General features: G+C 41.9%; 1 protein-coding gene across 1 annotated transcript in view; it reads left to right on the plus strand.

Moving 5' to 3' along the window:
* Window positions 1-25,736, plus strand: part of LOC126356044 (allantoinase) — a 224,317-nt gene that overhangs the window by 63,124 nt on the left and 135,457 nt on the right. Inside the window, exon 3 of the mRNA XM_050006723.1 lies at window positions 10,601-10,752. Within this exon, the coding sequence (XP_049862680.1) occupies window positions 10,601-10,752 (152 nt within the window). The remainder of the gene's footprint in view (window positions 1-10,600; window positions 10,753-25,736) is intronic.

The raw sequence follows: 25,736 nt of genomic DNA on the forward strand, positions 1-25,736 counted from the left end.
CCCTTCCTCTTCCCGCTTAACTAAGACTCTGGGTATGCTCTTATCTCTTTCACTACTAAACTTCACTGAGCCTGTTCTGCTACTCATGCCGCAGGACCAGTGTCCCAGGGAGAAGAAAAGAATAAGAAGAATAGTTATATAACTATAGTTATATAACACCCATTTTATTGAATAATCATAAAGGCCGACGTAGCTAAGACCAGTGGCTTGAACATCCCGGAGGAAATAACTTTGCCGATGAAAGTTAGGCGTTAGAATGCTGAACATTTTTCTAACTCATCGTATGTTGGAAGAGTGTCCCAATGAAAATGCACAAATAAATTTCTGATAAAATACGTTGGTTACCTTCAAATTATAAATATTTTTATTACAATCCAGCAATATGCAATGTCGTTACGTATGGAAAACAAATGTTGGTCTAATTTTATTGATGAACTCCTACTTTTCCATACAATATTTTTATAACGTTTTTTGTGCATTTCTGGATCGATTTTCTTTATGAATTTAAAGCTTTAACTCAGAAATCGTTCAGGATTTGTTTGTGTAAACGCGTGACTTCACGTAACCTCACGGTAGGTAGTCAAAGGTCATACCACAAGACCTTGATGGCTAATTCTGGTCTTCAAGTCGTGACATGACATAACTCAGAATTTTCTGCTGAAACAATGAGCGGCGTAACAGGTCACGCCACCTTCCTATTTTCGAGGTCAACCACCTCCAGTTGAGGTCAAAGGAACTCACTTATCGTGTTCTGATAACGTACGTTATTCACTGTCACTGTATTACGTGTGGCAGTCTGGAAAATGCAAGGCCCAGTCACTTAATACGCCCAAACTGTGCAGCAAACAGCAAAGCGTCTTTGCATGCATCGGCTGTTGACGGATTATTTGAGGATTCACTTCGCACTAAATCCGACAGTTATACTTGCTGACGTAACTGTCCAGTTTCAAATGCGCCTCATCGCTAAAGTTGGACATTCCTCTCAAAATTATCATCCACATATTGATTTTCCAGCACACAATGGGCGAATTCTCGCTCTTGGAAATGGTCAATTGGCAGTAGTTGTCGCGTCAGCTGAACCTTGTTGTATATGGAGATCCGTTATCAGAATTGGTTGCATGGTGCTCATCCAAATGTTCACTTCTTGTGATCGACAGTGAATCGAGGCCCGATGACATCGGGCTACGCACAGTGTTGATCACAAGAGGCAAACGACAGTGGGGTGAAGTCGATCCATGCAGTGCGCTTGAATAGCAAAGCTATGCCGCTGATAAGTTAGTGTGTGATTTCGAGTCCCGAAATGTATATGAATGATGCGCAAGATGTTTCTCTGATAAAACGACGGCACTGAATGTCCTGCTAGTTGGTCTTTCGTACTATGACGTATGGGTGCCACCTTGAGCTCTCTCTTTCATTACGTCAGCGTTAATATATAGAGTGAGTACGCAGGAGATTTTTCTGATGGGTATGTCACTGAATTCTTCTTTGCTTTCTTTAAAACTAAAATTTAGGGCAGCTTTTGATGTTTTAAATAATTCAGTTTTTCAGCATCAGTGAATTAGCTCATCGTTACAGAGCGTTTACCTATCACTGTTACTTGCGAAAAATTCAGTTTTGAGTCAGTTACTTTGTCTGAAGCGGGAAGAGGGCAAACCCAGAAAAGCTTACTTTTGCTAAACACTAACGCCGTGGTCATCGCGATGTCACACTTAAAAAGTTGATGTCACAGTTTTGAAATTTGTTTACAGGAGCTAAACTATCTTACAACTGAATTGTCTCTAACTTAAATGTAAAATATTTGATTCGTGGACAAAATATGAAATTTTGTGTCCCTTAATAGATTATAAAGGACAAATATTAGATCAAAAGCTGAAAACAGTTAGTAGTTCTACTCTCTCACTGTTTTCATGTCTTTTTTGTAATAAAATTATTTCTACAATGACATTTCAGTACTTTCAAAATCTTTATTAGAAATACCACAATGTATAAATAGTCTTGAAAAGTTTTGAGAAGTTACTGTAACAACACGCATCTGTTCGGTTAATCGATCTGTAAGATTCAAACATCCATCCTGACACAAGTTTGTTGCTTTTTTTATTTTACAATTAGAGAATTAGCAATTTCCCGACCCGCCAGGGTAGCCGAGAGTGCTAACGTGCTGCTTCTTGGACGCAGGTAGGCGCGCCGGCCCCGGATCGAATCCACCCAGCGGATTAACGACGAGGGCCGGTGTGCCAGCCACCCTGCACCCTGTATGTGGTTTTTAGGCGGTTTTCCACATCCCGCTAGGTGAATAACGGGCTGGTCCCCATGTTCCGCCTCAGTTAAACGGCTCGCAGACATCTGAACACATTCGCATTATTCCATGGGTTCCACTCGACGCAGACAGTTGGAGTACACTATTTCCCCCCCGTGGGGTATGGGGTGGCAGCAGTAAGGGCATCCGGCCACCCCTTACATATTAACATGCCAAATTCGATTGACAATGGCTGACCCTGCGTAACTTCGGGACAAGGCTCAAGTGATAAAATTAGCAATTTCCCAAGCACATAACCGAAAATCAGAGATACTGTTAGAAATTCAGTTTTTTTGCGTTTCTGTAGATGCCGAACCAAGAGAAAGTCGGAAAACTATAAATAGTCATATTCCCTTATTTATTCAGAATTTATCTGAAAATACATTGGCGATAAGGGCAGCTGGGATACCCCTGTGAATTTTGAAATTTTCTTCCTTTTCGACCCATGCTTGGTACATTTACCGCCAAACCTCTCAAAGTTGTTTCTTTAAACTTTATAATGTTTTTGATTATAGCATAACCATCAGAGCACAATTTCGAATTTTTATTGTATCACAAAGAGTATCCAATAATTATGTCTCATCAACAGCAAGAACTAGAAATAAGATGAATACTCGAAGGAATTTATCAGACAATCCTTGTAGTTATTATATGCATTCATGTGATAATTACTGATTGGTCCTGAACCTATCTCGCTTAATAAAAGTAATTTTGTAGCTGGAGATGACATCCTGACGTTCTCTGTCAGTGACTGTTGAGTGTGGGTGGTGTGTCGATGACACTGACAACAGAAATCTTTGAACCCAGTTGTTACGTGTAGCTTAGTCATCTGTTTTGTTTCTTTTGTATATAGCGTACAGCGAAGATGATTTATGACCCAAACCGGGAGAGAATAATAATTTACAAGGACAGAAACAAGGTCAGCATTGGTCGTAATATCATTTTGTCTCTTTAACTGCACTGCACATCTAGATTTCAACTGACAGTACAGCTATCATCAGTGCGTTGAAAGTAGTCGTCGAGACTGAACTTAATTATAACGACACATATTCCAACCCAACTCAGGCTCAGATATTTGAGGACTAATGTTTGTACGTACCTGAGTTAGACTGGAATATGTGTGGTTATAATTACGTTCAGTCAACGTGACTCGTGACTACTTATAACGCACTGTATTGTCACTACTGTGACGTCTTCCGAAGAGCAGAGAAGTTTAGTGCAGTAGAGCTGTACCATCTTGTGGGAAACGACAACATGTGTGTTCTGAAAAGAAAAATATAGTGGGACATTTGTGCTTTGTGAGTACAGTTCCTTAGTTTAGATAGGGTGTGCTTAACAGAGAGCATTTAATTTAGTTAAAATTAACTTCAAGATCAATCCAGGGCAATTCTTTAGTCAGAACCGAATTCTTTACTAAGCCCTCGAAATTGTTGTTTTGTAAACTAGCGATTTTTATAAAGACAAATATTTAATTTCATCATTGTTCGAATTTCATAGGAGTCTTCCACTTACACAGTTTGATCAGCTGCATAAGTTTTCCCCTTTCGGCATTATTTAACTATGAAAATAATTCTCCTAAGAAAAATATACTAAAATTATATACAACTGCCAATTAGCTCATAAGCATTTCAAGTCGCTGCTAATAATTTTCAATAGTAAACTTGACGCAGAACAGCAAACAGTTCTAAGTGAGAAGTTACAGCTACATAAATATCACTAATCATCATTACAATCGCTAATTTCATTATATAAATTGGAAATCTCATGTAATTAATTACAGTTAAAATATTCAGTTATATTACGTATGTCAGATACTTAGTATCTTAATTGGTCATAAAATAAAGACAACTGATTATAGTATGAATTTAGTATGTATTATTTGCATTGTAAATTTTACATTATTATTTCATTTAACGAGTATAATTCGTTCCTAAATATTACTCTTAATTAACACTCGTAAAGATAAACACTTTTTTCTCTAGGAATCCATGTAGAATAGGTCAACGCATTCCACAAACAGGAACTGAAACAGATTCACAATATAGTATTGTAGTGCATCCCGTTTTAGAAGAAAGATCTCTTAAGATATTTGTTTATGTCTGCGCTTCAACGTTTGTCGAAAAAGAGACATGGAATATTCGTAGCGCACATAGCTACTACCTTACGAGCATCATTAATAAACCGACGACAAATCAGAATTGTAATTCATTAACAAATACCGCAAGGGAAAGGTTACCACGCGCCAGCGAAGAAAAGATTTTGCAATATCGTTGCAGAGAGCAGGCCCCGATCTAGGTGGGGGGGGGGGGGGGGGGGGGGGCAGAGGTATCTGCAACAGACGGCAATTTCAGGGGGCGCCACATTCGTATTCTTGAAGAAAAAACCTTGTTCCACAAAGCATCCAGTGCACGTTCATCTACTGACAGTTCATATGATGTTGAAACGCATCGCAGTTGCTTTTTGAACACATTCTAAGTTGATTTCTGAACGAATCATAAGTTGATTTTTGAATGCTGCCAGGATAATCCACGTCACAATTAAAAATAAAAAAACTTTCGCGCAGACAAAAGAGCGCTAGTTTTCTTTTTAATCTCGTGCGAACAGAAACCAGATTATCGCCGTGGTTTTTTAATTGTGCCTGCCTACTTACTGTGTGTCTTCATTCGCATCCTTAACGCCGTGTTTTTATATTTTGAATTCCACAACTTTGCACCATTTTAAAGTTTTTTACAATGCCACCGTTTTATCACCTGTTTTTAATGTTTGTTTATATTCTCATTATGTTTTTCAACTTTTCTGTAGGCTGTAGAGCGGCCTGTTACGCTGATTCCCTCTCTGGGGGGGGAATCGAAATGCGATAAAGAAAAAAAAAAGTAGGGAGAGGGCTATACGGGCTGAGCTGAGTGAACCCGGACGGGTGTGTACCAATAGCTGTTTATGCGGTTGACTTGATGTACGAATGATCAGCGTTATTATAATTGTTAGCGAAATCCTTAGATTCGGACTACTAGGGCGGAAATAAACGTTTAACAAGAGTAACAGGTAACAAAGATTAGATATTATCTTCTCGGTGTATCCAATAAAGTTAAATTTTCACAAAAAATTTTGCCACACCGCTGCACTACTAAGGACCAGTTGTATAGTCCCCGGTTAGCACCGGATTTAAGTTATATTCTGGGAATAGCGCGGAAAATGCATTGTACGAACATGTAATAAAGCCTAACCGAAGAATAAACGCGGGATAACTGAACCGGTGATTCTGGCTTGGTTAGTGAAGTTGACCGGAGTACAAGTTTTTACAATGGCAGGAATTGTTACTGAAATAGTCATGAGCAAGATTCTTTGTTAGAAAATGAATAAGAAGAAACGGGGACATCTCACAAGCTATATGGAAGGATATGACGATTCCAAATTTACATAACAATTTAGTACTACTACTTTTCTGCCTCATGCTTGACAAACTGTAGTATAAGAATGAAATATGACACTCTTTCCTAACATGAAACTTTTTGCATGTAGTAGGAATAACAGGCATTTCATATAGGTACTTCGTGAATTGTATTCTGTCTCGTTATTTATGTAAATGAGGTACATAAAATGGCCATTTGTGTCAAAATAGTCTTTTTTATTGGGCACGTGTTACAATTGCTGCAATGTCAGAAAGACCTATTTCGTTCTACCTAGCAGGCAGTAACAAAGTAGTTGTAATTAGATCAACAGACCACACCACTCTTAGATACTATTCGTATTAACAGCTTTTTCAGTATTACACAACGATATTTTGATTTTCCATATAGCAAAACGTTTGATGAGATGATGGATTCTTTTGCAGAAAGGAAAACACGCCGTAAAAAGCTGTAGCAATATCAGAGAGAAAAAAAATGCTGGGACTTATGGACTGAAGAAATGTGTACTATCTTGCTTGTTTCTTGTCTCTTCTGGTTTTATGTTCCCTTTATTTAATTTTATGTCAAACAAAAGTGAGCGTTATTACCTAATAGGCAATGAAGAATGTGAATTTTCTGAAGAGTTCTTATTCTCCCGGTCACAAATGATCCGATCCAGTGTTAACTACGAGGTTTTTTTTAAGGGGGGCAGGATGTCAAACCGGCCGACTGGGAACAGTAGATGCACCATAGAAAATTTTAATTTCCTTTGTGCTGAATGTAGATCTGATGGCTTCTATTACAAAACACACAGGTTTGAGTTCCACAGAGCAAAACACAATGACGTGTGATAGAAGAATGCTGCTTGAAGACGCGTGGCGCTGCACTTTGACACACTTAAGAGCAAATAATATGTTTTACATTTCCTCTAATATACAAGTTGTATATATCAAACTCTTCAGAAAGATGTGCGCCAAAATCCGGATATACTTTTGAAAAATCGATTTTTTAAAGTATTTGACGTCCTATCTCAAACGCTCGAGAAGGGAGGGGGCCGCCACTATCAAGTTTTTGCCCAGATTCGGAAATATCGTAGATCCGGGGCTGGCAGTGAGTTTGTAACATTGTCAAGGAAGCCCAAGCAGTGGTACCGGTCACAAAAATTGTGGCGGGAAGCGGTTTGTGATCTGTACAGCTGACTCAATACAGCTTACTACCGATCGGTGTTTTATAGCAGAACGCGTGACTTAGTGTTTATTTACAGTGGCCAAAGAGAACGGAAATGGTTATTTAAGACCGAAAACGTCATTCGTTAAGCCAGTCTGTCTCTCAGGTTTTCTTCTACTGGTGCGAATCACTCGTTACGGAAAGTGCTCGATAAGAAAGACTCGAGTGTAATAAAAAAAATTACGGCGGGCCGGACACCATGCACGTCTGACCCGTTACCGCGGGCCAGGTTGATGGGGCTCGAGGGCTGGTGGTGGCTCATGGGTGGCGGTATGGAGACCCTGTTCTTGTGAAATACAACTAGCTCTTTATTCTCGCGAAGTTATGAGTGCTATCTATATCGGATTTCAAACTGAGTCCATATTTCTAGATTTCCAGAAGACTTTTGACACATTTCTTCACACACCGAGAGAGGTGGCGCAGTGGTTAGCATTCGGGAGGACGACGGTTCAATCCCGTCTCCGGCCATCCTGCTTTAGGTTTTCCGTAATTTCCCTAAATCGTTTCAGGCAAATGCCGGGATGGTTCCTTGGAAAGGACACGGCCGATTTCCTTCCCAATCCTTCCCTAACCCGAGCTTGCGCTCCGTCTCTAATGACCTCGTTGTCGACGGGACGTTAAACACTAACCACCACCACACACCACATTTCTTCACAAGCGATTTCCAATCAAATTGAGTCCAATAGAGTGTCGTCTCGTTCTTGATTTCCTGTCAAAAAGGTCACAGATCGTAGCAACTGATGGAAAGTCCTCAAGTATAAAAGAAGTAATTTCTGGTGTTCCCCATGGAAGTGTTATAGGCCCTCTGCAGTTCCTGATGTATATGAACGTCATAGGACACAATATGAGCCCTCTTAGATTGTTTTCAGCTGATACTGTCATTTACCGTGTTGTAAAGTCCTGGTGCTCAAAGTGACAATGACTCTAACTAATGAAAAGTCTGGAATCATCCACATTAGTACTAAAAAAATCCATTAAATTTCGGTTACAGGATAAATCACACAATTCTAAAGACTGTAAATTCAACTAAATACTTAGGAATACAGTTACGAATAACTTATTTAGGAATGTTGTGGGGAAAGCGAACCAGCGACTGCCTTTACGACGTTTGTCCGCCCTCTTCTGGAGTACTGTTGTGCGGTGAGGGATCAGCATCAGATGGCATTCACGGAGGACGTCAGAACAGTTCAGAGAAGGACAGCTCGTTTTCTATTATAGCGAAATAGAGGAGAGTGTGGTACGGACATGGTATCTGGATTGGACTGCCAGTCCTTAAAGAAAATACATTTCACGCTGCGGCAGGATCTTCACGTGAAATTTCAGTCACCAGCTTTCTCCTCCCATTGCGAAATTATTCTGTTGGCGCCCACGCACACAAGGAGAGGTAATCATCATGATGAAATGAGAGAAATCAGAGCTCACACAGAAAGATTTAAGCGTTGGTTTTTCCCACTCGCCGTTTGAGAGTGGGGCGATAGAGAAATAGTTTGAAGAAGTTTCGATAAACCCTCTGTCAGCGCTTAATTCTGAACTGCAGCGTAATCATGTAGCTATACAGGGTGGTCCATTGATCGTGACCGGGCCAAATATCTCACGAAATAAGAGTCAAACGAGAAAACTACAAAGAATGAAACTTGTCTAGCTTGAATGGGGAAACCAGATGGCGCTATGGTTGGCCCGCTAGATGGCGCTGCCATAGGTCAAACGGATACCAACTGCGTTTTTTAAAATAGGAACCCCATTTTTTATTACATATTCGTGTAGTACGTAAAGAAATATGAATGTTTTAGTTGGACCACTTTTTCGCTTTGTGATATATTGCGCTGTTATAGTCACAAACATATAAATTTTAGACGAAGAGCTGATAACAGGGAGGTTTTTTAAATTAAAATACAAAACGTAGGTACGTTTGAACATTTTATTTTGGTTGTTCCAATGTGACACATGTACCTTTGTGAACTTATCATTTCTGAGGACGCATGTTGTTACAGTGTGATTACCTGTAAATACCACATTAATGCAATAAATGCTCAAAATGGTGTCCGTCAACCTCAATGCATTTGACAATATGTGTAACGACAGTCCTCTCAACAGCTAGTAGTTCGCCTTCCGTAATGTTGGCACATGCACTGACAATGTGCTAACGCATGTTGTCAGGCGTTGTCGATGGATCACGATAGCAAATATCCTTCAACTTTCCCCACAGAGAGAAATCCGAGGACGTCATATCCGGTGAACGTGAGGGCCAATCCACCTGTCATGAAATATGCTATTGAATACCTCTTCAGCCGCACGCGAGCTATACGCCGGACATCCATCATGTTGGAAGTACACCGCCAATCTGTCATGCAGTGAAATTTCTTGTAGTAACATCGATAGAACATTACGTACGAAATCAGCATACATTGCACCATTTAGATTGCCATCGATAAATTGGGGGCCAATTATTCTTCCTCCCATAATGTCGCACCATACATTAACCCACCAAGGTCGCTGATGTTCTACTTGTCGCAGCCATCGTGGGTTTTCCGTTGCCCAGTAGTGCATGTTATGACGGTTTACGTTACCGCTTGTGGTGAATGACGCTTCGTCGCTAAATAGAACGCGTGCCAAAAATCTCTCATCGTCCCGTAATTTCTCTTGTGCCCAGTGGCAGAACTGTACAGAAAGTTCGAAGTCGTCGCCATGCAGTTCCTGATGCATAGAAATATGGTACCGGTGCAATCTATGTTGATGTAGCATTCTCATGCCGACGTTTTTGAGATTCCCGATTCTCGTGCTGTTTGTCTGCTACTGATGTGCGGATTAGCCGCGACAGCAGCTAAAACACTTACTTGGGCATCATCATTTGTTGCAGGTCGTGGTTGACGTTTCACATGTGGCTGAACACTTCCTGTTTCCTTAAATAACGTAACTATCTGACGAACGTTCCGGACACTTGGATGATGTCGTCCAGGATACCAAGCAGCATACATAGCACACGCCCGTTGGACATTTTGATGACAATAACCATACATCATCACGATATCGACCTTTTCCGTAACTGGTAAACGGTCCATTTTAACACGGCTAATGTATCACGAAGCAAATACCGTCCGCACTGTCGGAAAGTTACGTGATACCACGTTTGTGACTATTACAGCGCCATCAATCACAAAACGAAAAAAGTGATCCAACCAAAACATTCATATTTCTTTACGTACTACACGAATATGTAATAAAAAATGGGGGTTCCTATTTTAAAAAGCGCAATGGTATCCGTTTGACCTATGGTAGCGCCATCCAGCGGGCCAACCAGAGCGCAATCTGCTTTCCCCCATCAATCTAGACAAGTTTCATTCCTTGTAGTTTTTTCGTTTGACGCTTATTTTGTGAGATATTTGGCCCAGTCGCTATCAATGGACCACCCTGTATATGTAGACACTGAGGTTTAGTTCGCTGTAGAAGAGTATTTGGCATACCGCTCGTAGTGTATTTCAAGCGTGGAATCAGCTAACTGGAGAAAAAAGGCGGACGAATTATATTGGCCTAAAAGCAGACGACACTGAAAATGACTGCCTTTTTATGTAGGGAAGAAGTGTTGCACTGGCAATCGGGGAACTTTCCCTTGTTCTTCTCCTCTAAAATGATTGCGTGACTGTTTCAAAGTACGGAAGAGCGTGTGAAGAGCATGGCTTGGCGTGTGTTGCAGATCGTGGACGTGGGCGACCTGGTGCTGATGCCGGGCCTGGTGGACTCGCACGTGCATCTCAACGAGCCGGGCCGCGTCGAATGGGAGGGCCTCTGGACGGGAACGCGCGCTGCCGCCGCCGGCGGCGTCACCACCCTCGTCGAGATGCCGCTGTGAGTGCGCTGGCGCTGCGGTCGCTTCTCTGTGCTGCCCCTACAGGATGCTCAGCAAACCACTGCGAACTGCACGGCACAGCGTACTTAACCGCGTGCTTATCGTTCTACAGCTCGTAAAGACTTCCTGCCGTTCTGTTTAAATACAAAACGTGGCATGATGCCTTCCTGAGAGTCAATAATTCTCCTTCCAAATTAAAAGTGTAAGTGCAGACCAGATGAGGCTTGAATTCAAGGAAATAGTATCGGCAGCAATTGAGAGATTTATACCAAATAAATTAACAAACGACGGAGCTGATACCGCATGGTACACAAAACAGGTGAGAACACTGTTGCAGGAACAACGAAAAAAGTGCCAAATTCAAACGAAAGCAAAACACACAAAGATTGGCCATCACTTACAAAAAGCTCGACATTGCACGTGGATTTCAATGCAAGATGGCCAACGGCCTTGCCGAAGTGGTAACACCGGTTCCCGTCAGATCACCAAAGTGAAGTGCTGTCGGGCTGGGCTAGCCAGTCTGCTGAGTGCTGTTGGCAAGCGGGGTGCAGTCAGCCCTTGTGAGGCAAACCGGGGTGCTACTTGACTGTGAAGTAGCGGCTCCTTAAACTGGCATACGTCCAGGAGAGCGGTGTGCTGACCACATGCCCCTCCATATTCGCATCCCGTGACGCCTGTGGGCTGAGATTGACACGGCATCCGGTCGGTACCTTTTGGCCTTCCAAGGCCTGTTCGGACGCAGTTTAGTTAGTTCTTTTTCTCTTTTTTTAATTCAAGATGCTTTTCACAACGAAACTTTGTCTCTAAAACGGGCAGAAAATCCAAAGGGATTCTGATTGTATGTAAAATTTGCTAGTGGCAAGACACAACGCCTTCTCTGCGCGATAGCAATGAAGATAACTATCGACGACAGTGCTGCTAACGCAGAGTTACAATACACAACCTTCCAAAATTCCTTCACCAAGGAAGACCAAGTAAATATTCCAGAGTTCCAATCAAGAACAGCTGCCAACACGAGCAACCAACTTAAATCACTTAATAAAAGTAAGTCTTCTGATCCAGATTGTATTCCTTTCAGAGTATGCTGATTCAATAGCTCCAAACTTAACAATCACATACAACCTCTTGATCGGCGAAAGATCCGTACCCAAAGACAGGAAAGTTGCACTGGTCACACCAATATTCAAGAAAGGCAATAAGAGTAATCCAGTAAGCTACAGGACCATATCATTGCGGTCGATATTCAGCAGCCCAGGAACGCACGCTGTATCCGAACATTACGAGTTACCTCGAATACAGCAGTATATCGACAAATAGTCAGTACAGATTTAGAAGATAAGACAACTAGCTCCTTACTTACACTACGTGTTGAGTGCTACCAACAAGGAATTTCGAATTGATTACATTTTGCGGAAGGCTTTTGACACCTTACTTCAGAAGCAGTTTGTAACCAAAGGGCGTGCTTATGGTATATCGTCATACGACCGGATTCGTGATTTCCTGTCAGAGAAGTTACAGTCCTTAGTCATCGAGTAAAACAGAAGTGATTTCTGGCGTTCTCCAAGATGGTGTTATACGTCCTCTACTGTTCCTTATACATTTAGGAGACACAATCGGCTTCCAGTGCGACAGACATCGCTGCTGCCAGTGAATGTAGCCCCACCTCAACCAGAATCCGTGCGAATATTACGAAGGGAAGAGGAACCAATCCAATGGTTTTTTGGGGTTGTGTTCCTCGCACCAGGCCACTGCTCACAGCTGGACATAAGGCTGCATGTCTTCAGTGGATCAAACAAGACATACACTGACCGGAGTCGTCCAGTATCTGAGCAGCCGTCTTAGGTTATTTGCAGGTGATGCTGTGGTGTTCGCTGAGGTGTCAAAGTTGAGTGACTGTAGGAGGATACAAGATGACTTAAATAACATATCTTGTTGGTGTGATGTATAACAGTTTAGCATCGTCCGAGTAGAGTGGAAAAGTGTAAGTGAAAGCTGAAGAGTAGAAAAAACAAACCCGTAATGTTCAGACGCATCGTAAGTAGTGTTGTTTAAATATCTGGACGTAACATTCCAAAGTGGTATGAAATGGAACGAGTATTTGAGGAATGTGGTAGGGAAGGCGAACGGCCGACTTCGGTTTATAGGGAAAATTTTAGGAAAGTGTTGTTCATCTGCAAAGGAGACAGCATACAAGACGCTGGTGCGACCTATTCTTGAGTACTGCTCGACTGTTTGGGATCCGTACCAGGTCGGATTTAAGGAAGATATCGAAACAGTTCAGAAGCGGACTGCTAGATTTGTTACTGGCAGCTTCGAGCAACGTGTCAGTGTCACGGAGATGCTTCGGCAACTCAAACGGGAATCCCTGGAGTGAAGCGACGTTCTTTTCGAGGCAGTTGATGCTCACTGCCGAACGATCCACTGCCGCCAACATATATTGCACATAAGGACCACGAAGGTAAATACAAGAAATTAGGGCTCATACGGAAACATATATACAGTCATTTTTCCCTCGCTCTACTAGAATAGGAAAGGAAATGACTGGTAGTGGTACACTATATGCTCTGCCACGCGTCATACGGTGGCTTGCGGAGTATCTGCGTAGATGTAAATGTACTAAAGAGACTGACTACGCTACCCCTGTCCATCCTCTTTTGGGGTACTGCTGCTAGATTGTGGTATCCTTACAAGATAGAGTTAACGGACCACATCGAGGAAGTTAAAGGGAAGGTACCATATTTTGTACTATCGAGAAATAGGGAATAGAATGTCACGGACATAATAGAGAATTTGAGGTAGAATTCATTAAAAGAAAGACGTTTTTCGTTGTGGCGGGATTCTCTCACGACATTTTAGTCACTAACTTTGTCGTCCGAACGCGAAAATATCTTTTTGATGTCGACATATACGGAGAGGAACGATCATCACAATAAAGTAAAGCAAATCAGAGCTCGCACTGAAAAATATACGTGTTTTTTTTTCGCGCGCTGTTCGATTGTTGGACAATAGAGAATTAATGTGAAAGTGGTCCGATGAACACTACGCCAGGTACTCCAGTGTGATTTACAGAGAAGCCATGATGATTTACATGAATAACTTTTGAAGAGGAATTGGAAGTAAAATTTTTTGTTGTTTTTTTATTTTCATTTCATTATAAAAATGACAATTTTCTTAATAAAATGGTGTATGAATCACATGAAGTCGCATGGAAAGTAGGATTCCGTACCTCAGTCGGTAAAAACAGAACCCCTGTAAGATCATTTCATTGTCCGGCTCTTGAAAGCCCTCTTTCTCCTGAAAGGATAAACGCATCCAGTTGAAATTTATACCACTTACTCACGTATAACGTCTCTTCACGTTGTAATGAACAGAAGCTTCTAAGTCATTGCATTCAAACGATACAGCCATTTATGTTACGTATTTAGATGTTGAAAACTCTCTTATCTAAACCCATAGCATATTTGCCTTAGGCCTGGAATCAGTAAATTTGGCAAAGAGCAAGGTTTCACAGCACAAGTAAAGGAAAAAATCCGAAAATTGTTAATTTGTAATTCTGTCACATGCAAAATCTCTTTTGTCATTTGTGATCCGACTGTCTCTCTATCCGTCCGTCTGTTAAGATCCATTTTCTCAAGAACTTTTGGACGTATGAAGTTGAAATTTACGTCACATACTACGGTCTATTATCCCTTGATGGTGCAGTAGATGTAAGCTTCTAAGTCAATACAATCAAACGATACGGTTATTTATGTTACTTGTTTTGACACTCGCGAACTCACTCATTTAAACCTATAGGGTACATCACGTTGACCTAGAATCATGAAATTCAGCGCGAAGCAAGGCGTAACAATAAAAAAGAGAAAAACCAGAAAAGTGTTAATTTGTAATTATATCACACGAAAAAAATAATTCTTTCGTCATTTGTTACCCGACTGTCTGTCTGTCCGTCTATTAAGACGTCTTTTTCTCAGGAACAGGTAGAGGTACACTTGAAGTTTATGTCACATACTAAGGTCTACGAGCCCTTGGTGACATAAAAAATGTTTAGCTTCTAAGCCAATACAGCCAGAAGATACGGCCATTTATGTCACATATGTCACACTCGCAAACGCTGCACGTAATTCGCGTCGACCTCGAATCATGAAATTTGGGAGGAAGCAATGCTTCACAGTAAAAGTAAAGGGAAAAAAAAATCTGAAAATTATTAATTTGTAACTATACGAAAAAAATATTTATTTTGTCATTTGTTATCCGACTTCAAACTTAAAATTAAAACTTCCTCCAAGAGATTCTAGATTCCTGGGATCGATGAACTGTCTGTGTACGTAATTAAGTTTGTACAGAGTCCTCAGAGGGCGAGTCCTACTCGCATCTGGCTAACTTTCTTTAGATGTCATCTTTGCCTCATTAACATGTTACAAATTTTTCATGCGTTTTCTAACATCAAGAAACGTCGATAACTTCTTATATCGGAGGCTACAGATTGCAGTATTACAAGGGCGAAATTACATTGTTTCTATTTTCATTAAAGTAGCTTTTCATACCGAAGGCCCGTTTAGTAAATGTAGAAATTCTAAGAAGCCTGTTGCTGCAGTGACAAGTGTTGGTATCTGAAAGGTTAATTGAGTTTCAAATTCCAACGAAACATTGTTATAAATGTAAATCAGTGGACAAAGGGAAACATGTCTGGGATAGGAACTATGAACAAGTAGTGCAACGGATATCTATGCAGCTAATGAAATTTTCAGTCGATTCATGAATGAAACGACTTTCAATCGATTCATGAATGAAACGACTTGGTTATTCTAAGTTCTTAGGCGATGGGGCTCAGAAGCATACAACGGTGTAACTGCAGCCAGACGTTATAGTGATAAGGTATCACAAAACTGGAATTTGTGGATCGTGTCCAGAAGAGGATGGATGTCAGGTTAAGAAGTTGAAACTAAGTTTGAGTAACAAGAAACACTCTGATGGTAAAACCATAAGGGATAGGCTGGTAGGTAAAATTATTAATGAATTACAACACTAGTACGGAACGGCCATTAGGACTAACATTGATGATTTGTTCGGAATGCGACAGGCAATATGTGCTACCTCCTTCCACAAACTGTCAACAATTGACCAACCAACACATCAACTCTGTTCTCTCAGACCAGACTCATTGTCCAAGTCACGTAACTCCCAATATCAGACACTTCGTACATGAAGAAATATTGCATCCCAGCAACTGTCTAGGAAGTCATAAAGCACCTGTACAGAGACCTGGCACATCCTGACATACTGAAGAAGTATCTGCATGGGGAGACACAAAATCCAAATAAGTCTTTCACTAGTGTCATATGGACTCGCACACCAAAACATGTTTTTGTTTAGAAGAAGACACTAAAATGATGTGGGAGGATTCTGTAATGAGTTACTGTGTTTAATAATGACAACATTGGTAGGGTGAAATTTCCTGGAGTAAACTGCATGAGAGAACTTCAACGAATGGACAAGGTTCGCATCGATAACGCGCCACTGTGCAGCAGATACGGCCACCAAGGGGTTCAGAAGGGATAAAAAATGAGATACATGGAAAATCATAGAAAATATTATACACAGTATGGTGCAGGGGGCTTCTGAGTGAGTAAAAGTAACAAATAAAACCTATTCTATGTAATTTTTAATCATTTCAAACTTTTTAAGCGATTTTTATAAAAATTTACATTTTCGGTTGCGTTATTCCCTAAATGTCAGGAACTAACTGGAGTAGAGTATTCAAATTTTGAGGGAGTTAAAACATAGACACATTGAGTCTACTGAACTGAAATACAAGCAAGATGTAAAGTATAATAAAAATTATTTAGGAAAAATAACAAAAAATTCTACAAAAATTTAACCTTTTAATCAAAAAATAGTATTTCCATAAACCAGTGCTGAAACGCAATGATTTTAGTTCAGTAGATCAAAAACATAACACGTAAAGTCCTGTAAAAGTTTCATTGCCACTGCTACTGCGTTTTTTGAATATCGGTACAGGACATTCCAACTTCCCTTAAATGGGGGTAATTAGTCTATCGGTGTAGTGTAATCTTAGCAGTCCCTATAGAAACGATAGGTAGCGGGTCGTCGTATATTCCTGGCTTCCTCACTTAAAGCTGGTTTTCAAACTTTTAAAGTGGGTTTTTGTAAGATAGTTGGCGCCTATGTTCAAGCATCTTCTAATTCAGGTTTGTCAGTAATTCCACGACCCTCTGCCGCGGGTCAGACAAACCATACGTGATTTCCTCGTTTGTATACGTTCAACACACCCTGTTCTATTGAGCACATTTGAGCAACAGTCTGCAGTGGGTCGTAAGAGTGTTTTGTAAGATTCGCTGCATTTTTCCAGCACCCTTCCAATGAATCTAAGTCTGCCATCTGCTTTCATAATGCTACGGTGGTCCAGAAGTAGCATCTTCGGCTAGTAATCGTTCTTAGGACCGTGTTCAATCCCAGTCATTGCTCACATTCTCGACAAAACTCATCACGGTTGTCGGCCAAAGACTTCGTTTGAGGAACTACTCTCGTACTGCGAACAGGAGCGGACTGAGATTTCGGACACCCTCTTGGCCATTGTGTGGGAAACTGCCTCTAACAGGCAGAAGAACCAGCAATGATCACTGGTATGGGGAATCAGAGAGCAATGGAAATCACTGTACACACAACATATTTGGTAAGAGAAACGCAAAGGCTCAGTTTAGACATAGTTAGGGTCAATCAAATCAAACTCAAAGAAGATACACTCCTGGAAATGGAAAAAAGAACACATTGACACCGATGTGTCAGACCCACCATACTTGCTCCGGACACTGCGAGAGGGCTGTACAAGCAATGATCACACGCACGGCACAGCGGACACACCAGGAACCGCGGTGTTGGCCGTCGAATGGCGCTAGTTGCGCAGCATTTGTGCACCGCCGCCGTCAGTGTCAGCCAGTTTGCCGTGGCATACGGAGCTCCATCGCAGTCTTTAACACTGGTAGCATGCCGCGACAGCGTGGACGTGAACCGTATGTGCAGTTGACGGAATTTGAGCGAGGGCGTGTAGTGGGCATGCGGGAGGCCGGGTGGACGTACCGCCGAATTGCTCAACACGTGGGGGTGAGTCTCCACAGTACATCGATGTTGTCGCCAGTGGTCGGCGAAAGGTGCACGTATCCGTCGACCTGGGACCGGACCGCAGCGACGCACGGATACACGCCAAGACCGTAGGATCCTACGCAGTGCCGTAGGGGACCGCACCGCCACTTCCCAGCAAATTAGGGACACTGTTGCTCCTGGGGTATCGGCGAGGACCATTCGCAACCGTCTCCATGAAGCTGGGCTACGGTCCCGCACACCGTTAGGCCGTCTTCCGTTCACGCCCCAACATCGTGCAGCCCGCCTCCAGTGGTGTCGCGACAGGCGTGAATGGAGGGACGAATGGAGACGTGTCGTCTTCAGCGATGAGAGTCGCTTCTGCCTTGGTGCCAATGATGGTCGTATGCGTGTTTGGCGCCGTGGAGGTGAGCGCCACAATCAGGACTGCATACGACCGAGGCACACAGGGCCAACAGCCGGCATCATGGTGTGGGGAGCGATCTCCTACACTGGCCGTACACCTCTGGTGATCGTCGAGGGGACACTGAATAGTGCACGGTACATCCAAACCGTCATCGAACCCATCGTTCTACCATTCCTAGACCGGCAAGGGAACTTGCTGTTCCAACAGGACAATGCACGTCCGCATGTATCCCGTGCCATCCAACGTGCTCTAGAAAGTGTAAGTCAACTACCCTGGCCACAAGATCTCCGGATCTGTCCCCCATTGAGCATGTTTGGGACTGGATGAAGCGTCGTCTCACGCGGTCTGCACGTCCAGCACGAACGCTGGTCCAGCTGAGGAGCCAGGTGGAAATTGTATGGCAAGCCGTTCCACAGGACTACATCCAGCATCTCTACGATCGTCTCCATGGGAGAATAGCAGCCTGCATTGCTGCGAAAGGTGGATATACACTGTACTAGTGCCGACATTGTGCATGCTCTGTTGCCTGTGTCTATGTGCCTGTGGTCCTGTCAGTGTGATCATGTGATGTATCTGACCCCAAAAATGTGTCAATAAAGTTTCCCCTTCCTGGGACAATGAATTCACGGTGTTCTTATTTCAATTTCCAGGAGTGTATTTCTGTCCAGACGAATGCAGTATACGGTAATATCAGCGGGGGCAGGATTCGTCATAAACAGGAAGGTAGGACAGAATCGACGGCAAAACAATGCCAACAACAATAGCTCAGGTATACATGCCTGTGTAACAAGCAGAATATGAATCAACCAAGAAAGTATATGACACTGACGGTGTAATTAGTTATATAAAGTGAGATAAAAATCTAATAATCATAGCTCATTGGAATGCTGATTTAGGAGAAGGAATAGCAGACAGTGGTATGGGAGAATATGTGCGCGGTAGTAGGAATAATAGAAGAGGTCTGGTAAGTGAATTTGGGCTTGTATTAGCGAGTACATTGTTCAAAAATCGCAAGAGAAGGAAGTATACTTCGAAAAGGGTGGAGCTACGGGAAAAATCCAGCTGCACTATATTATGGTAAGACAGTTTCCGAAGTTACACTTTTAATTGTAAGCCATACAGAGGAGCAGGTACAGATTCAGATCACACTTTAGTAATGATGAGCAGAACTTTGAAGTGAATCGTGCAGATGAATCAGTGCGAAAAAAAGTGGAATTCTGAAGTACTGAGGAATGATGGTGTGCTTCTGAAGTTATCTTAGGCTGTAGATACTGCGTTAGTAAATATCCAACAGGCACTGCAGTCCGAGAGGAACTCACACCGCTAAAAAGGGCAGTCATTGAAGTTGGACAGAAAAACATAGGTACAAGGTAGGTAATCTTGCGTTACAGAAGAAATTCTTCAATTCATCGACAAAAGAAGTAAGTGCAAAAATATTCAGGGAAAATTAGTAATACAGCAGTATCAATCCGTTAGGAATGAAATAAATAGCAAATGCTGGGGATTCATGGCGAAATGGCTGCAGCACATATATTAAGAAATAGAAAATAAATGATCATTGGCAGCGCTGATTTCTACACATAGAAAAGTAAAAATAACCTTCGGTGAAATTAAAACCAAAGGCATCAACATTAGGCGTGGGATGGTGATTCCACGGTTAAAAGCAAAGGAGAGAGCAAACAGGTGGAAAGGCGGAAGAAGTACCTGATGACGTAATGGAAGAAGGAGTGGAAATCGATATGGAAGACATAGGAGATTCAGTATTGGAATCGGTGATTCCGAGGGATTTGGAAGACTTACGATCAAGTAAGGCAGAAGGGCTGTATAACATTCCATCAGAATTTCCCAAGATCATTAGGGGAAGTGGAAAGTAAACGACTATTAAAGTTGGTTTATAAAATCTGTGAGTATGTAGAGGTATCACCAGACTTTCGGAAAAATATCGTCCACACAATCCTGAATACATCTAGGGCAGATAAGCGCGAGAAATATCGCGTTACTAACTCAGCGCGGCATGCACTCAATTCCGACAATTTCTATTTGGAGCACAGCAATATATGCAAATGAATCATGGACTTAGGAAACGCAATATGAGCAGACTTCTAGTCTGCCGCCTTAAGGCTGCTATCATAGTGGCACTGAAACACTCGCCAGACGCCGTCGACAGAGGTCGCACGGCAACATCGGAGGACAAGCTGGTATCAACGCAAACGATCTCCTTCGACTATGTTTGGCGGGACCACGAAGGTCAGAATCTACATCTCCTTGAGCGGGGTAGACGCCACGATCGCCCCATTCTTGGAAACGAGAGCTGCATTACGTCTTTTGGTATTAAGAATGCATCTGATGAGCTGCATCTACCAATCAAAGAATATGGCGAGTATTGCACGCTCGTTCATCGGTTATTAGAATAACCAGACAAGTTCTACGAATATGAGAGGCGAATGGAGAATGTTCAAAATGGTTCAAATGGCTCTGAGCACTATGGGACTCAACTGCTGTGGTCATTAGTCCCCTAGAACTTAGAACTACTTAAACCTAACTAACCTAAGGACATCACACACATCCATGCCCGAGGCAGGATTCGAACCTGCGACCGTAGCAGTCGCACGGTTCCGGACTGCGCGCCTAGAAAATGGAGAATGTTCTAGGCTATGATACACTCAAGATGATTCGTGGAAACACTAAGAAGCAAGATTACAAACATTCTGCACAAGTTCAAATGAATTCAGCAAAACAGATGTACTATACGACAATTAACCTTCAATGACCGTAATTCAGGATTTCTGTGAAATACAAACATAAAAAATAAGATACTGTGAGCACCTAAAGCACTGAAACGTGAAAACATATACACTGGATTTGCAAACCACCCCATACAGCAGAATCACCGCCCTATTGACGTAAAAACATCAGTAAGCAGTAGTAGTAATTCGCTGACAGTTAATTCCCATCTATCACAGTCGGATAATGGTGCACTACAATACCTTCTCACTTCAAGAGATAATTATTTTGAAATTACAATCTAGGCCTAAAATTTTCGATACTGCCTTCGCCTGTATTGCAGATGACATACTGCATTAACTATAGATATGAGGCCGAAATGGCTAAACAGCCACAGAAATACGTTATGTAATAATTATAAGGTAACGTTATATTAATTATTATGAAGGCGTGCTGAAAAAAACCTCCAAACTTTCCATGTGAAAATTATTGCCTTTTTTAATAGAACAAATTTTATTATCATTCTATACCTTTATCCTTCATGACTAAGTATTTATTTCACAACATAGTCACCCTGGTGATGAACACATTTCTCCCAGCGAGAGACCAATTTGTTGATACCGTCACTGTAAAATGTTTGACTTTTCGACTAAGTCACAACCTTACCACTCCTTGCATCTTGTCATCACTACCAAAGTGAAGTCTTAGAAAGCCTTCTTTAACTTTTGGAAATTTTTGGAAACTCCTGGAAACTTCTAGAAAATCTGATGGAGCGAAGTTGGGGCTATAAGGAGGTTGATGGATGGCAGTGAACCCAAGTTGTCAGGTTGTTACTGATGACGCAGCGCTCATTGTCATGATGAAGGATAGGGTTGCTCCATGAGTGGACAAACTCTTCGAATTCTAAACTCGATTGCACATGCTGTTTCTCAAGCAACATCATAGTTACGTTAGACAGCGCCATGTCACACGCTACAATTCGCAGCCTTCTAGCGGCAGAGCGCTGCAAATATGTATATATGAAGAATAACGTAATTGAATGTAAATAACATTTATTTTATTTAAAAATCTTTTACTGCACTCGTGAATAGCTCAGTAGGCATTTCTAAAAGGGCAACCACAGAAGCTGAAGAGAAATACTTAGGTACAAAGAGGGTAACTGCGAAGAAACCATGGGTAACAGAAGAAATACTTCAGATGATCGACGAAAGAGGGAAGTAGGAAAAAAGTTCGCGGAAGTCAGAACACAGAAATAAAAGTCACATAGGAGTGAAATAAAAAGTAAGCGCAGGGCATCTAAGGGGAAATGGCTGAATTGAAAATGTGAAGCAATCGAAAGAACTATTGTCTGAAGGACTGAGTCAGCATATTTAAAAGTCAAAACCGCCTTCGGTAGAATTAAAAGCAAGTGCGGTAACTTTAAGAATGCAACGTACAATGAGAATTCCTTTGTTGAATGCAGAGGAGACAGCGAATAGGTGGAAAGAATACACTGAAAGCCTCCGTGAGTGAGAAGTCTTGTCCAATGACATGACGGAAGAAGGAACAGGAGTCGATAGGGAAAAGATATGGGATCCAGCATTAGAATCAGAATTTAAAATAGCTTTGGAAGACTTAAAATCAAATAAGGTAGAAGAAATAGATAACATTCCATCGGAATTCCTGAAGTCAGTAGAGGAAGTGGCAGCAAAACTATTATTCACGTTGGTGTGTAGAATGTATGAGACTGGGGATATACCATCAAAATTTCGGAAAAATATCTTCCATACAATTCCCAAGATTGCAAGAGCCTACGAGTGAGAGAATTATAGCACAATCATCCTAACAGTTTATTAATCTAAGTTATTGTCAAGAATAATATACAGAGGAGTGGAAAACAAAATTGGGGATCTGTTGGACGAAGATCAGTTTGGCTTTAGAGAAAGTAAGGGTACCAGAGTGGCAATTCTGACGTTCCCATTGATAATGGAAGCAAGGCTGAAGGAAAATCAAAACACGTTCATATGATCTCTCGACCTGGAAAAAGTGTTCGCAAAGCTAAGTGGTGGAAGATGCTAAAAGTCCCAAGAAAAACAGAGACAAGCTGAGAGGAAAGACAGGTAATATTAATATATACAAGAACCAAGACATAGCAATAATACTTGAAAAGAAAGAAGTGCGAGGATTAAATAGAGTACAAGACAGGGATGTAGTCTTTCACCCCTGTTGTTCAATCTTTAAGTCGAAGAAGCAATGACGAGGTTAAAAGGAAAGGTCACCAGTGAGATTAAAATTCAGGGCTAAAGGACATCAACGTTAAGATTCGTGATGACATTGCTACACTCAGAGAAAGTGAATAAAAATTACAAGGTCTGTTCAATGCAATGAACAGTCAACGAGTAAAAAATGTGGACTGAGTGTAAATCGAAGAAATATTAAAATAATGAGAAGTAGATAAATAAGAGCATTTCATCGGAATTGTTGGGTAAAGTGTAGACGAAGCTAAGGAATTCTGCTACCTAGGCAGTAAAATTACCCATAACAGATGGAGCAAGGAGGACTTACACTTGCAAAAAGGGCATTCCTGGCCCAGACAAGTCTACTAGTATGAAACTGCGTCTTAATTTGAGGAAGAAATTACTGAGACAGTACTTTTGGAGCACTGCATTGTATGGCAGTGAGTCATTGGTTGTGAGAAAACCGGAACAGAACAGAATAGAAGCGTTTGAAATGTGGTGCTACAAAAGAATGTTGAAAATTAGGTGGACTGATAGGGTAAGGAATGATGAGGTTATCCGGAGAACTGGCGAGGAAAGGAATATATGGAAAACACTGACAAGAAGAAGGGACAAGATGATAGCAAATGTATTAAGACATCAGGAAATAGCTTCTGTGGCACTAGAGGGAGTTGCAGAGGGTAAAAACTGTAGAAGAAGACAGAGGTTGGGATATATCGAGCAAATAACGAAGGACGCAGGTTGCAGGTGTTACTCTGAGATGACAAGGATGGCACAGGAGAGATGCTTTCCATTTTCTCCCTTGCCCAGAGGCACTTGTGTGTGTACCAGTTTTATGAAATCGTTTCCAAAACCTGCCAATAACAGATGAAGCCACATTAAGCTCTGTAGACACTGCACTAATAGACCAACCTTCCTGCAGTAATGTCACCAACCGAATACATTCTGCCTCAGTCAGATGCTTCACGGCGACTGATAAAACGTACCACAGTATAGAGACGCACCCGTTACTTACATTCACTAGATGGCAGAGTGAGGTATTGCTCGTCGATTTCACTCTTAGACGTAGCACGACGATACGTTTGAATACTGCCACTAAGCCATGGCTTTCAGACGTTTTGTGGAGAATTGTTCTCACTGTCAAAACACGTCGGAAGACTTATAGCAATAGTATACATCTTAACCGCAGACTACGTACGTGTACACTCGATCAAATTCTTGTCCCTCTAAGTGTTTTGAGCAATGTATTTCTCCTCCTGGGGATGCCAGGGACTCGTCCTTTCTTGTATTGAATTTGAAAATTTCTCACAATCTACGTTTTGTATCCGGGAACGTCGGGCGAAGAAAAAAACTGAATTGAATTCTGGAGATCGTCTCCGAAGTTTGTGAATTCAGACTATGAGGACGGTTGTACTGAGACGGTGCACATACTGACGTACTGCTCTGAAAAGATCGATACTCGTTCCACTGTAAGTCTTCGATGGAATACCCACATGTTGGTGCCATTGCGAGCACAGCTGTAGTCGATTACGCTAAAGCGGCTGCTCGAAGGACGGTGTTGTTTGCTGTTATTGCTGTTATAGGCTCACAAAACTTTGAGCCTTGATTCCTAGCGGGCCGCGGTTCTAGGCGCGCAGTCCGGAACCGTGCGACTGCTACGGTCGCAGGTTCGAATCCTGCCTCGGGCATGGATGTGTGTGATGTCCTTAGGTTAGTTAGGTTTAAGTAGTTCTAAGTTCTAGGGGACTAATGACCACAGCAGTTGAGTCCCATAGTGCTCAGAGCCATTTGAACCTTGATTCCTCAGAAACGTTTGAAAAGCGTATCGTATTAGAGCAGCCTTGGTACATCTAAGTAACTAATATACCGAGCGAAAGATCGAAACCGGTGATCCACTGGGCGTATCCTTCCTGGTCAGTCCGAAACAGCACAACCTACACCGCTGCTGCCAGACGGTCTCAGTGCTGGCGAAGTCACTTAGAAGAGAAATTCCAACTCCCCATCGCATCCCCCCCCATATTTAGTGGTAAAAAGGCCCAGTGGGTAGCCCGCCAAAAGCAGAACACAGATCACGCATGAATATGGGAAGAAGTTGTACTGAACTGTGAAAAAATAAGCAAAATAGAAACAGTGAACGGTCCAAGCTTAAGATGTGCAGTATCAAGCGTATTGCAAGAATCACTGTGCCGTGGTTGTGTGGTCACGCTGTTGGACTACAAATCGGGAGATCGGAGTTCAGATCTTACTCGTGCCCTGTGGTCCTTTTTTTTTTTTTTTTTTTGCAATATTATGAACTTTCCGTCCGCTCATTGACGTATCTATCCTCCTTCTGTAGCCTTGGCAACTGTCATGCTATACATTGGTTATAGAATGGGAGTCTTGTGGTAAGAATATATCACTGTCGCACGTAAAGGTCATGAATGGTGAGACAAGACGAAATGCAGCATAGACCTCTCACAGAACTGGAAACAACGAATAAACGGGTGTGAACTATGTTACAACAAAGAATTCAATAGCC

The sequence above is a fragment of the Schistocerca gregaria genome, chromosome 3, assembly GCF_023897955.1.
Source record: "Schistocerca gregaria isolate iqSchGreg1 chromosome 3, iqSchGreg1.2, whole genome shotgun sequence".
NCBI lineage: Eukaryota > Metazoa > Arthropoda > Insecta > Orthoptera > Acrididae > Schistocerca > Schistocerca gregaria.